Below are 12762 nucleotides of genomic sequence, written 5' to 3'. Positions count from 1 at the left end.
TGGATAATCACGTGCCGGATAATCGATGATCAACTGTATATCACAACGTGAAATGCGTAACGGTGTCTAATGCTCCTATACTTCCCATGCTTCACGCACAGCTCGACTTCTGTAAAGGTGTGAGAGACATTTAGCAGGGAGCGCATGACATTATTTACAATCAATCCCTTTACGGGCTTTGGTGCAGATAATTATCTGATAAACTGTATGAGTCATAGATTTTAAATGCTTGTATACATGTCACTTGTGAATTTGCGAGATATACATCAGTCGAGACCCTGAACATCATCACTAATGAGATGTTCCATCACAAGGGATTCTTCAGGTGAAGTATTTAAGTAAGAGTATAGTTATAATGGTATGTGAGGTATACTATGCTATACATCTGTGGAAAAGAGCTTTATAGCTCATCGGATTCCTCCGGTATGAATATTCTCATTCTGATAAAAGAGCCACTTGCGGAGCCCCCACAGACCTTGAAGAACTTTCCCAGGGCGATGTAATCGAGTCCGTCGGAGCAGTTGAAGACTACGCACTGCTTGGCCACAGCCTTGGCGAGGTCCTTGGTTGTCTCCGTTTTTCCCGTCCCAGCCGGGCCCTCTGGGGCACCTCCGAGGTGCAGGTTGAGAGCTCCAAACAGAGTTCTACATCATCATCATCAACAACAACAACGTGAGGCCCAAATCAGAACCTGGTCAAACACCATCATCACTATCACCATCATCATCACAGGGCAAAACACCTTTTCCACTGCAGACACAACCCGAGCACATTCCTCAGTCAGCCTAAGTTCCTCAAAGATGTGCAGTAGACTGTAATATAGCTGAACACAATACCTTCCGATCTCGGTACAAATCAATTCCTGACGTCTAAATGCAGATGGCAATTCTTGGACAGGTGGCAACCCTCACAACATGAGCCCCGTGGAAGGAGTGTACTAAGTAATAATACAACATATAATCATTTGCATTGCATTGTTAATCTACTGCTGGATTAAGATCTTCCCATGCCATGTCAGTCATGGGGATTGTTTGACCATACTTCACCTTGGACCGGTTCTGGTATCACATGTCACTAATGTGATGTTAACCTGAGCTGGACATCATGTAACCAGGTTCATAGTACAGTGCAGTGTGCTAACTGCTGTGACACCCTCCCCCCCTTGTTAAGTATTCGACTTAAAGCAAGTGTGTTATGTTAAAAGGGATTAACAGTCATTAATATGTGCTTTTAACAGGTCATGTTAGTATGCTATTAATAGCCGGATCTTAACTAAGCAACTTGAAAAGAAGTTGTTGCTAATTGAGCACAGGTGCCTGAAACGGATGCTGGGAATTTAACGGCGAGACAGAAGAGACATAATGCGGAAGTCTGTTAGAGAACAAGGTAGGTCAGTGTTGTAGATGTCATATGGCGAAAACGGTTGCGCTGGATGGGACACGTGTGAAGGACTGGGCAAGGGCCGATTGCCGAGTTTGGCATTGGAGCGGTCTCCATGATTCCGACGACCAAGGGGAAGTGAAGAACTAAGACCAAATTGTGGGAGACTGTCAGGACAGATCTTGCAGGTTACTGCGTATCTACTGGGCAGTAGCTGCAGGATCTCTGCAGAGGGTAGAAGGCATTGGGCAATGAGGTGTGGTGGTGGTGGTATCCACGGCTTTGGCCAGGATGACATCTTGCTCTTGAACAATACTACATGTTGTAAATGTTTGGCTAACATCAGACGAGACCCTGTATGAGAGTGAAGGGGGCTTCTAAGTTCACGATCACCTGTAGCAGCGGTCAGTGAGGGGCGTGATGACCAGGCGAGGCGTGTTCCCCAGGTACTCGTAGCCGTAAGGCAAACCAGCATTGATCATGCGCGTCTGCAAGTGTCCGTCCTGCTGACACAACAACATCGCCAATTGCAGGTCGCGAACAACATTCCTCCCATCACAAATTCGTCATTGCAAATGCGGTGCATTACGCAACGGAGAACATTTCGATACAATTCCATGGATCCCATTTGTCCTGGCACACTAGGCCATGAGAACCGGCCCTCCATGAGTGTTCTACTGGAGAGGATTAATCAGGGGGATGTGGGCGCGGGGGCAGCGTGCGAGTGTATGCCACGTCAAGAAGTCTTGGGTGAGCCAAGATCGGGGTCTGAGTTGTCTTTAATATCACTCAACCCAAAAGGATACCCCACTTTACCTGTCAGGGCATCGTGTCGGCACAACATGTACCACATCGCCAGAATTAACGCAACCCAATGGAATCTCACACACACACACACCCCTTCACTCACGCCAATTGATGTGTTCATCCTTCGCCACAGGTCAGAGCTTTTACGACTCACGTGCTCGCTGACGCTCAGTAATTCGCATTCTCCCAACGACACTTCATACAGCACACGCACGACCAACAATGCAATGTGCTCTGTACTGTGTACTGTGACGTACTGCGTACTGTGTGTCACAGTGCACTGTGAGACACTCTTTTGCAGCATGCAAAGGCAGGTCCCCGGAAGTCTCTGGGTCGCACCCTTCTGCTCTCACACACTCTCGCCTTCACCCTTTTCACCTCTGCTCCTCAACAGGCTCCCTCACCAAGCGAAATTCTTAGGGGCAGGTCATTGCCAGAGCGCCAACGCCTCACTCCTGGCCATTGCGTCTCCTGGCTTCCTGATGTCCTTCTGGAACGCTGCTGGTACGCTGCACTGCTGTGCTGCTGGTACGCTGCGCTGCCGAGGTCCAGATGCTGCCACCTCTCTCGTCCATTGTTCCCCCTCAACTGACCCGAGTTGGTCCTTTTATACTTCCCATCCAGTTACACTACCACCCTATTCGCCACTGAGTGGCCAAGAGTTATGTCAATAACTCACTCCATAACTGATCCTTCCACTTCTCTCGACACAAGTTTATATATTCCCGGCTAAGCGCAGCCACATGGCTGATAATCAGCAACACATTAGATGACACATTTCCAGTACCGCTGCTCCCAATCGCAGGTGTAGATATTGTATATATCAGATGCGGGACGGTATTCACTAACCCCATAACGCCGTGCGACATTGCAAGTTTGTACGAGCGAGCTGCCCGCAGGGTGATGGACAATTGACACGCCACCCAGATGTCGCCAGTTCTATTCGCTCTCCCTGCGCGGTGGTTTAAACAACGGGGCAGGTTTCTCGAGCTCGCCGCAATGGGGCCCGTACCTCCCAGTAGTAGCGCAGCTGGCTCAGCCACTGGAAGTCGCTGTCGTGAGCGATGCCGCCCTTGAGCAGCGCGACGAGTACGTCGCGCGCGTGGACGTCCAGCACAACGAGGGCGCCCAGCGTCACGCGGCTCTGCTGGGAGAGCTGCCCGCGCACCAGGCCCACCACCTCGTCGATCTGCCCGTTGCACTGGGCCAGGTACCGCTCCAGCACCTGCCTCGTCCATGCGGTGCATGGCGTCGTATCGCGAGAGAGAGAGGAAACCGTGGCAAAAAACCAAAGGCTTAAAAACGACTCAAAATCTCAAAATGTGTAAGGGTTGCCGCGCGGCAAACCTTAGTCGAAAATAAATTAATATACACACACCGAATCTAACGGCTCCTTGTGAGTTTCAACAGTGTGCTCAACTGTCATTGGTGAGGAACTACCACAGGGGGAGCTGACATAGGAGGCACAAATCTGATTTGAAGGTGGAGAACATTCAAATCGGACTGGTTGTCAGGAAAAACTAAATGGAATGAGAGAGACCATTATAGGAGAAATGTATGGGATCGGTGGAGAGTCGTGGAAAGTTCTAGAAATTATGGGGAAGAGAATAAAAAGCGCGAAAGAAGGGGGGTTTGGGGGGGGGGGCGCCTGAACGGAATGACAAATTAATTCATGAATGATTCCTCCACACATATTGAGCACTCGGTCTACCAACCATTGATTGTTCTGTCTCACCCACTGCGCTGTGTTCAACCACCACGTCCCAGGCCACAAAGCATTCTGATCTTCTCTGCTTCTTACCTCACACTGCTCCACTTTAAAATTCCCTCGCCATTACCTCTATTCCAGAGATTTTAGAACCATGGTCAAATTGTATAAAACTCCACGTGTGCCCGTCATGTTAATCGGGGTCGAGCTACGTTTCCCACGTTTTCGGAAGAGTGTCGAGACAGTCGCGGTGTGGACAGAAAAGGGTGCGCGTTGCTATTGTTGTTGTGAGTGCTCCATAGTTGATTTATGAGCTTCACCATTGCAGACCATCCCGAGTATTGTCGCCTTTGACTACACAAGTTAGTAAGGTCCCAAGTAGGAAACAGACAACAAATGTAGGAAGTGTATTAATCTATTACAACTTTAATCGTGCTCTCTAACGCAATCATTATAGTACTGTCATTTGCTGGCCGCTTGGTGGCTTTGGCCTTTGGGCCCTGTGTGCTCAGGAACTGTGCAAAAAAATACAACAGCTAACGGATGGCGATAATAGAGATGCAACTCACAGTTTACACTGAAATAATAGTGATTGCGCCACACAATACAAGTTTCCGTCGCACCTGCTGCCCGCCCCTGATGGCTTCGTGCACCTCGGAGGTCCAGAACGCCTGGGAGACGCACAGCACCGTCTGCCCGGGCCACGCACGCACCCACTCGGCACGTGGGGTACTGGGGTACGCCTCCATCGCTTCGCCAATCACCTGCACAACATCGACTCAGCTCAATCGCTGCATTCGCTCACGGGGTTACAGTTGGACTTCTAAGCAACGGTTACACAGAAAAGAATCAAGGCCAATAACCCATTTGTTAGCGATAGCAGATACCCCTCTGTTTGTTTACCTCGTGTAGAGGCAACTGTCCAGCTAATTGATCTTCTTCAGAGCTAGAGGCCACTACGAGAAGTTTTAATTAGGTCCTCCGCTCTCATTCACAAAAAGAAACCGTTGATAAAATAGTATTCGCTAAAAGTGCATGGATAGCAGCTTGTGAGTTCAAATCCTTTTTGCGGGTTGACTAAGCACATCATCCCCTTTGGGTCACTAAAATTAATACCCTGCCATAGGAATAAGGAATTTCCACCACTGGCTCAAGGCTGTAAACAAAAGATGATCACCGCCTCAACGCTCATTTGAGCAGAAAATCACCTGGAAATGTTGGTTGCCAAGCAATCAATCCCCCCTGTTTAGCATAATATGTCACAAGTCTTGAGCAAAGGTCACTTGATATAAGGGCATTTCTCACGTTGTGCACAGAGCGGATCATGACGGCCTCGAGCTCCAGAAGCCACTTCTCCACCTGTCCCCGTGCTTTGGAGGTGGAGATGGTTTCAATGAGCTGCACCACCTCACCCTCACTGCTCTTCATGTGAGTAATGTCCAGGGCCTCGGTGAACTCCACTCGGGAGATGCCTTCAAAGCACTTCTTCAGATGTGGCTGGACTCTGTATCACACGGGACGAGGTTGCGAATAAGTGTCTAACTCACAGAGACGGATTCTCCAAATGTGTATTTCAAGTGCACACCAAGCACGCACTATTGTATTTGTTTCATGTCAAGATGTATATTACAGATGTTTAAGATGCACTCAGGACACCTAAGCCAAACGTACACGATCCACAACACAAGTCCGCACACACTGTCAACAAATGGATATTCACACATTTATATTTATCAACCGCATTTCACATGAGCAGGAGATATTACACTTCTCTTCATGCTATGCTTTATCTCCAGCCTGCTGAGGGATATAATTGTTTATGCATGAAAACCCGCTTGTGTGGAATTATAGAAACATTTAAGATCATTTTGTTTAACGACCAGGTGAGAACTCAAGAGACCAGGAGAGAGTCTCATTGGCAAAGAGTGACCTTGGCCACAAAATGAAATAAGCAAAACAACTCAAATAAAGTACAGCAATGAAAAGAACAATCAATGCCGCGTCAATTCGTGTGTATCGCACTGACTACTTGAGACAGCAACTGAAAATAACAATCATAGTTTAAATATGTGAGGCGCATTTATTCCATAGATCCAAATGCACCACCGTGTATGGAAAGCAGGAAATAAAATAGAACCAGGGCAAACAGCCAGAACTAAACCGTGAAGGCAAATTCAAAGAGGTGAGTTTTCAAGACAGATTTAAATAACAACTCCCGTGACTCTGATTTCATGACTTCCAAAGGCAAATCGTGTTACTTCCACAGTCTGGGAGCTGCGCTGACTCAATCTCGGAGTCCTTAGAAGAAGGTGATCCCAAGATGTCAGGGACATCGTTGGAAAGTCAACGTGGAACAGTTCCTACAGAAACTGTGGAGCTGATCCATTAAGAACCATGTAGGTTAGCAATAGGATTCTATTGTCCACTCGAAACTTGACTCGTAGCCAGTGCAGACACAAGAGATGATGTAATGTGTTGCAGTTATCGGGAGAACCTAAAAGCAGAGCAGGACTCTCTTAAGTCAATAGGTGACTAATCTGGAAGAACGAAATTCTTGCCACCCTACATACAAGTGCCACAAAGGACAGAGACCGTCCAAACTGAACACAAGGATTTCTGACCTCCTATGTTGGGCAGACATCATGACCATCTATCAATAAACGTGGCGAACCGATTCCAGATAACTGCAGAGGGGAGCCAGTGAACATGGCCTCAGTTTTGTGGGGATGTAGTAAAACAACATTTTGCTGTAACCAAAATTTTAGTAATATTAATGATGTGGACAGTGCAGAAGCTGCCATTGCAGAATCTGGGCCTAACTGGATGTAAATGCACATCTCATCGGCATGACAGTGATACTTAGAAAGCCCAAATATTGTAGCGGAGTGCCCAAAGATGCCATGTAGGCATTGAATAGTGAGGGACTGAGAACAGATCATTGCAGGATACAGCACTGCACTGGTCTAATTGGAGGTTTAAAACCATCCAATGTGACATAATGCATACGTTTCTAGAAATGTAAAAGTGAAACCATCTCACCGGGTTGGATCTTTAGTCTCAGAAAGGATTTCCAGAAGCTCGTCATTCGAGAGAAAGAAGAACCTGGGGAAAAAGAGGCGCTTTTTCTCCAGGTAGTCGTTGAGTCCCTTGAGAATGAGCTCCAGAAGCTCGGTGGACTTCTGGAGTCTCTCAAGCATCTTGTCAATGGACACCACCGCCAGCACGTGCGTGTCCTGAGGGTAGACAGCTCCAGGTGACACCTCCACACAGGGACCGTCTCAACGCAGGGTGCCATGCAGCGCAACGCCAATGCATGTCTAGAGAACTTCCTGGACATGCATTGGCCCTATGGATGGCATGTGTTGTAATATAAATACTAGATGTTTCATATATTTTTGCATTATCTTTCAAAGCAAAGTAATGGATTTCCTAATCAAATGAGCATTGAGACAGTGCTCATCTGTTTATAGCCCTGAGCTGGTTGTGGATATTCCAGATTCCTATGGCGTGGGCTGGTCTTTCCACAGGACAACCACTGTTAACTTCCCCACAAAGCGATAGGTGTTTAATGGGCTGAGTCAACGCCTGAGCAGGATTGAACTCACAAGACTTTCCGATTGGGAGCCGCTCGCTCTGCCGCTGAGATTCCTGGGAAAGGTACCGATTCTAAGTGCAAACTACTAATCGAATTATAACATTACTCAACTAAATATTTTATATTGAGTACTGCTAAAAAAACTCAGTAATACTTTATTTCACTTCCTTTTCCTCCTATCCCGGCATGAATCCAGAACGTGCGTTTCACAAACCGTCAATGTTTGCTTGATGAGGTCCCTCCAGGTTTTGTCCACGGTGGTGAACCTGCGGCCCTCCTCAGGCATCTGGGCCATGATGTCGGGCGAGCTGAAGATGGGCTCCAGGTACAGCCAAGTGGCCTGTACCTTGAGCCACTCATCCAGGATCTCCTGCAGTAGCAGCAGCTTCCTCTCCCACTCCCTGCACACACCTCCCATCAGCCTCAGCCACCAGGCTACAACACAGGCCCCTTCTTACAGCTTGCTGGGAGTACATGACCTCAGCAACCTGACGCTGCTGATGAGGCAATTGGATGTCGAAACCAGTCCAGATTTCCTTATGTTGACCTAAAACTGCTGAGGATACGTGCTCCCAAAAAGCCGTCTGACCGTTAAGATGTATAAAAAATCTACTTTTATTTGTAATACAGGACAGCTATAATGAGATGTCAGTTAACACGTAGGCTGTCACGACCAATATCATCAATAATACAGGTTTTTTGGGTTAGATCGCGTAAATATATAAATGTGTCGTTAAACCCGCCACCACCCGACACAGCCAATTAGTAAGGTTTGTCACGTAAACAGAACATGTACGACGTTTCGCCAGTAATTACAACTAGCTTCATCAGGCACCTGATGAAGCTAGTTGTTATTACTGGTGAAACGTCATACTCAGATTGTAAATGTTGTGGCTTGGCTCTCCAACACACCGGTGTGCTGTATTAGTAATGAATTGCCATGTTCTGTTTACGTGACAAACCTTACTAATTGGCTGTGTCGCGTGGTGGCGAGTTTAACGACACATTTATATATTTACGCAATCAAACCAAAAAACCTGTATTATGGATGAGGTGTGTTGTCACCTATTCATTGATTTATCTATTTATGTTAATGGAATACGTAAAATATCTTTGTTTCGAATTAACATATCATTATGGAAACATCAGCGCCAGAATCAAGCAACAAGGAATCAATAACGCAGGCTGTCATAGTTCATCAGGCTGCTGAAAGTGTAGGACTTACTTCATGTCACTTTCAAATGGTTTGATGAATGGAGACCCCCTCATGGTTTGCGTCTTGACGATGTGGTCATCTAAGAGCATCTGGATGTCATCCACAGCGGAGAGGATGCTCGTTCCAGAGTCGCGGTAGACGATGAGTGTGAACTGCATCTCGTCCCACTCTCGAACCATCTTCTCCAGCGCCTTCTCCAGCGAGTACTCCTTGCTAGCCGTGTCGCTGATGTCATTGAACTTGGAGAGGAATGACTCCAGGTTCATCTCCAGGAATTTCTCCAGGCAAACCTGCTCCTGCGTGAGCAGCGGAAAGCCCACGACCTCCGAGAGTGCATCCCAGTGGCGGCCACGTAGGCCCGGATTACACAGAACCTGCGCCATGGGCAGGTGTGTGCGGAACGCTTCGACGTTACCCTTGAGCTGCTGTTGAATGAGCAGAGCCTGAGGCGAAGCCTGCAGACTCCGCTCCAGTTTGTAGAGGCCACGCCAGTAGTTGCCCACGTCCTGCTCCACCACGTCGGGATTGACATCGGTCAGCGGGCCCTCCATCCAGGCCTTGTGCTTGGACGTGAACTCCACGGCCATCTCATACAGCCTCAGGTATGGCATCAGCACATCTTGGATTTTCTTCTTTTGCGGGTACTGAGATGTTGGCCATGCAAACGCCTCCTCCTCTGCATTGAAGCTTTCAATCTAGTAGAAATTAATAGGAGTGTCATTCCACCACAGCCCACAGTGTGTTTGTGTATATTTAAAATACACAGGGTAACTTTGCTTAGTGTTTAAGATTTACACAGGCAAAGTCAAGTCAAAGAAATGTCCTGCGTAAGTAAGCACTGAGACGGTGCTCAGCTGCTATTCGCAACCCCGAGGCAGCGGTGAACATTCCTCATTTCTGTCGTGAGGGCAGATCTATCCATGGGGCAACCACTGGTGACTTCCTGACAGAATATTTATTTTATTCACCCTGGAGAAAATATGGGCTTGAGTCATCTCTCAGCCAGGATTTGAACTTTGCCTCCTTCCAAAGGAGAGACCGTTCATTCTACCGCTGAGCTATCTGGCCAGGTTAATGTTTATAAAGGTCAGTTTACATTTCCATCATTACCATTTCTGTAGCAGCCTCCAGTTTTGTGTGCAGCACCTGCGCCTTCTTCAAATATTTATTGACATCCACGAGGTCACCCAGAGTACTAAATTCTTCAGCCTGTTTGGCATATGCTTCCAAATCTTCCTCAAATCTTCTACGTCGAAACTATGTGAGTAACAAGGTCAGAATTATGAATATGGCACATCACGATGTCATCATTAACATCAGCAATGATCAATCCACTGCTGAATGCAAGCCTCTCCAAGCCATTGCCACCTCTCATGGTCTCACAACAGAACAATCCATAGAGCTTGTGGATGGAGCCGATCCCACGACTCCGTCTCTGCAGTTGATGAACACAGGTCCACAGGCCCAAAACATCAAGCAGCCAGCAAAAAACATAACTGTCAAAGTTGTAAGAGTTAACATGTCTCTTGAATCGAGCAGGGTTATGCGAGCTTAAAAAACAGACCATGGAAATAATTCCAACGTGTAGCAGTGCAAGGACAGAAGCAAAAAGATAAGTATTGTGACCCGCAGTGTGGTGAGTGAGTGAGTGGGTGAGTGGGTGTGTACGTCTTCTGCTTTCTTCTTCTCGTGATGTTGTGACCTGCAGTGTGGGGAGTGAGCACTTGAGTTATTGGGTGAGTGAGTGGGTGAGTGAGTTGGTGAGTATGTCTCCTTCTTTCTTTTTGTGATGTTGTGACCCGCAGTGTGGTGGCTGAACAGTGTGGATGAAACACGAGAGTCATGTAGACCCATTCCTCAATGTGGTCAGATGAATCAATGAGTGAAGTTCACGAGAACAGTAACCATGGTATTAGTAGCAATAGAAGAGTAATCAGGTGACCGACCGCCGGTCACTGAGTGACAGGAGCAAATCAGTGAGTGGTCCATCGTCAATCACCCCGACTGCTTTACGTTCAATTCTAAGTACACCGAGGTAGGGACTGCGTGCACCAGCACGGATATGACAGCAGAATTGTGGTTTAGAACAGCCACATTTATATGTACGCTAGCTCATCACACTCACCTTGAGACTTTCCTGGTACTGTTCGGTCTTTTCGGTCAATATGCGCCGGTGCTCTGTAAATATGCCCGGCATGCGGCCGCACCACTGAAATGCGGTGTTGTTGTGCCGCATTTCTGATGGGGAGAGGCTGGCGTGGTCCAAGAGGAACAGCAGATGATCCTTGGCCTCATTCAGTTTCACCTGCAGCTGGGACATCTCCTGGACCTCCACCTTCTGGATGTACTCCTGGTCACCGCAAACAAAAGGCACGTCCCCTTAAAGGAAAGCGTAACCCTGACCATTTAACAATTTTATTAAAATGTTTTTTTTAAATATCTTTATTATGGATCACTTGAAAGTAATACCACATTTTGAAACTTAGTATCTTGTCATAGCTGGGTGTTAAATGGCAGAGACCACCAGTCTCTCTTGAAACCCACTCACTTTAAGCTCCATAAGTGCCTTTGTGTTTATGGGGGTGGACAAGGCCTTTTCAGCAATCGATTCAAATTCCTCACACAATCTGTAAACAACAACGAGTGAAAAACCCACATGTGGATGAGACAGCATGAGCATTACTGCTTTTGTGGAGAATATTTGTCACAATATGAATCAATGGACAATTAGCCGCCTTCATGTACCTGTCCCTCCACATACAACACAAGTGTGTTTTACCCATCCCAGCAGCCAGAAGGCCACTTACCATCTGTTGAATTTACACATCCCATGTGCTGATGAGACACTGAATGTCAAAACCGGTTCACTATTTGTTTGTATTGAGTCAACGCTGCTGAAATTATGCACATAGAAGGCCGTGTGGCTGATGGGATGTATAAAACATTTTTTATGTGGAGTATACTTTGTTTTCTATTCAAATTAGAAATACATTCTTTATTATTGTTTCTCAAGTATTTGATCGGCATTACAGAGATTAGATGAAATGGGGGTCATTGCTTTGCATTTTGTTATAAAAATGAAAATTATAATATACAGCTCCTTGTAAATCTACTGCGAGATGAAAACCTCCCCATGCCATGTTGGTCAGAGGGCTTGTTTGACCATACTACACCACACTAGTCAGTTCAGGTTGGTGAATGGGGGAGGCCCAGGGCCAGCGTACATAACAGTTCAATTTAAACGTTCAGCTATAAATGCACGCGTGGTGTTTACGCAGACACATGAGTGATTCACTTCATCAAGCTTTATCAATTGCACTATGTATGGTTGTGGTGCCTGCCTCTGGATGAATTTCTGATGCTCCTGACTCATTCGTCCCAGCAAACGACTGCCAAGGTTTTCCGCTCGCTTGGCTAAAGCGGCGACGAGCTCGTCACAGTGCAGCTCAAACATTCCCAGGCGCACCACCTGTCACGGCAATCGGGGTACAGAGCAAGCGTTTTACACAATGTCCTTGAATGGCTACTGCCGTTCATTCGTGTTTGCCATGTGGGAGGAAACCAGAGATACCCAGAGAAGACATCTCCACACATTTAAAAGGGTTAACGTTCAAAGCTCTGCACAAAAAGATTCAATCCACAGACACGCTCAACCCATTGAATCTATTTGTAGATTGCACCATTGCTGTGCTGCGTTTCCTGGACGCATCGCAGCCCCGTGCCTATAATACTTCGTATGCTCTGCTGGTCTTCCATTCAATTGCTGGCCAGGCCAAAACCCTGCTCGGCCAACGAGAGTGGGTACGTTCAGAGTGCTCATACTCCAATGCATGTTCACTAACACAGCGCACCAGTAAGCTGTCGGTACAGTCAGCAAAGCTGGAAATGTTAAACCGTGGCCATGTCCACAAAATGCAGGTAGTTATGTATTCGGTCATTTTAGTAGGAAATCAATTTGACTTTGACGTAACTTTAAGCACAGTTTTATAAAACACAGGTATTCTTTTAAAACTAAGTGGGTCCAATACTCCCCTGCCTGCATCCTTACAAACATCT

General features: G+C 46.9%; 1 protein-coding gene across 2 annotated transcripts in view; it reads right to left on the bottom strand.

The window, feature by feature from the left end:
• Positions 1-12762, bottom strand: part of DNAH7 (dynein axonemal heavy chain 7) — a 78346-nt gene that overhangs the window by 52362 nt on the left and 13222 nt on the right. For both annotated transcript variants that reach the window (XM_032965426.2, XM_032965427.2), the window contains exons 13-24: positions 12048-12175; positions 11255-11333; positions 10832-11056; positions 9817-9963; positions 8716-9401; positions 7705-7891; positions 6935-7128; positions 5201-5399; positions 4519-4659; positions 3200-3412; positions 1774-1883; positions 476-644 (exon numbers count right to left, since the gene is read on the bottom strand). In XM_032965426.2, the coding sequence (XP_032821317.2) occupies positions 476-644; positions 1774-1883; positions 3200-3412; positions 4519-4659; positions 5201-5399; positions 6935-7128; positions 7705-7891; positions 8716-9401; positions 9817-9963; positions 10832-11056; positions 11255-11333; positions 12048-12175 (2478 nt within the window). The remainder of the gene's footprint in view (positions 1-475; positions 645-1773; positions 1884-3199; positions 3413-4518; positions 4660-5200; positions 5400-6934; positions 7129-7704; positions 7892-8715; positions 9402-9816; positions 9964-10831; positions 11057-11254; positions 11334-12047; positions 12176-12762) is intronic.

This window comes from Petromyzon marinus, chromosome 34 (assembly GCF_048934315.1).
Source record: "Petromyzon marinus isolate PM22_M1 ecotype Great Lakes invasive population chromosome 34, UKy_Petmar_22M1.pri1.0, whole genome shotgun sequence".
NCBI classification, from domain to species: Eukaryota; Metazoa; Chordata; class Hyperoartia; order Petromyzontiformes; family Petromyzontidae; genus Petromyzon; species Petromyzon marinus.
The sequence above is the reverse complement of the archived record's forward strand: the minus strand, read 5'-3'. Positions and strand labels throughout refer to the sequence as shown.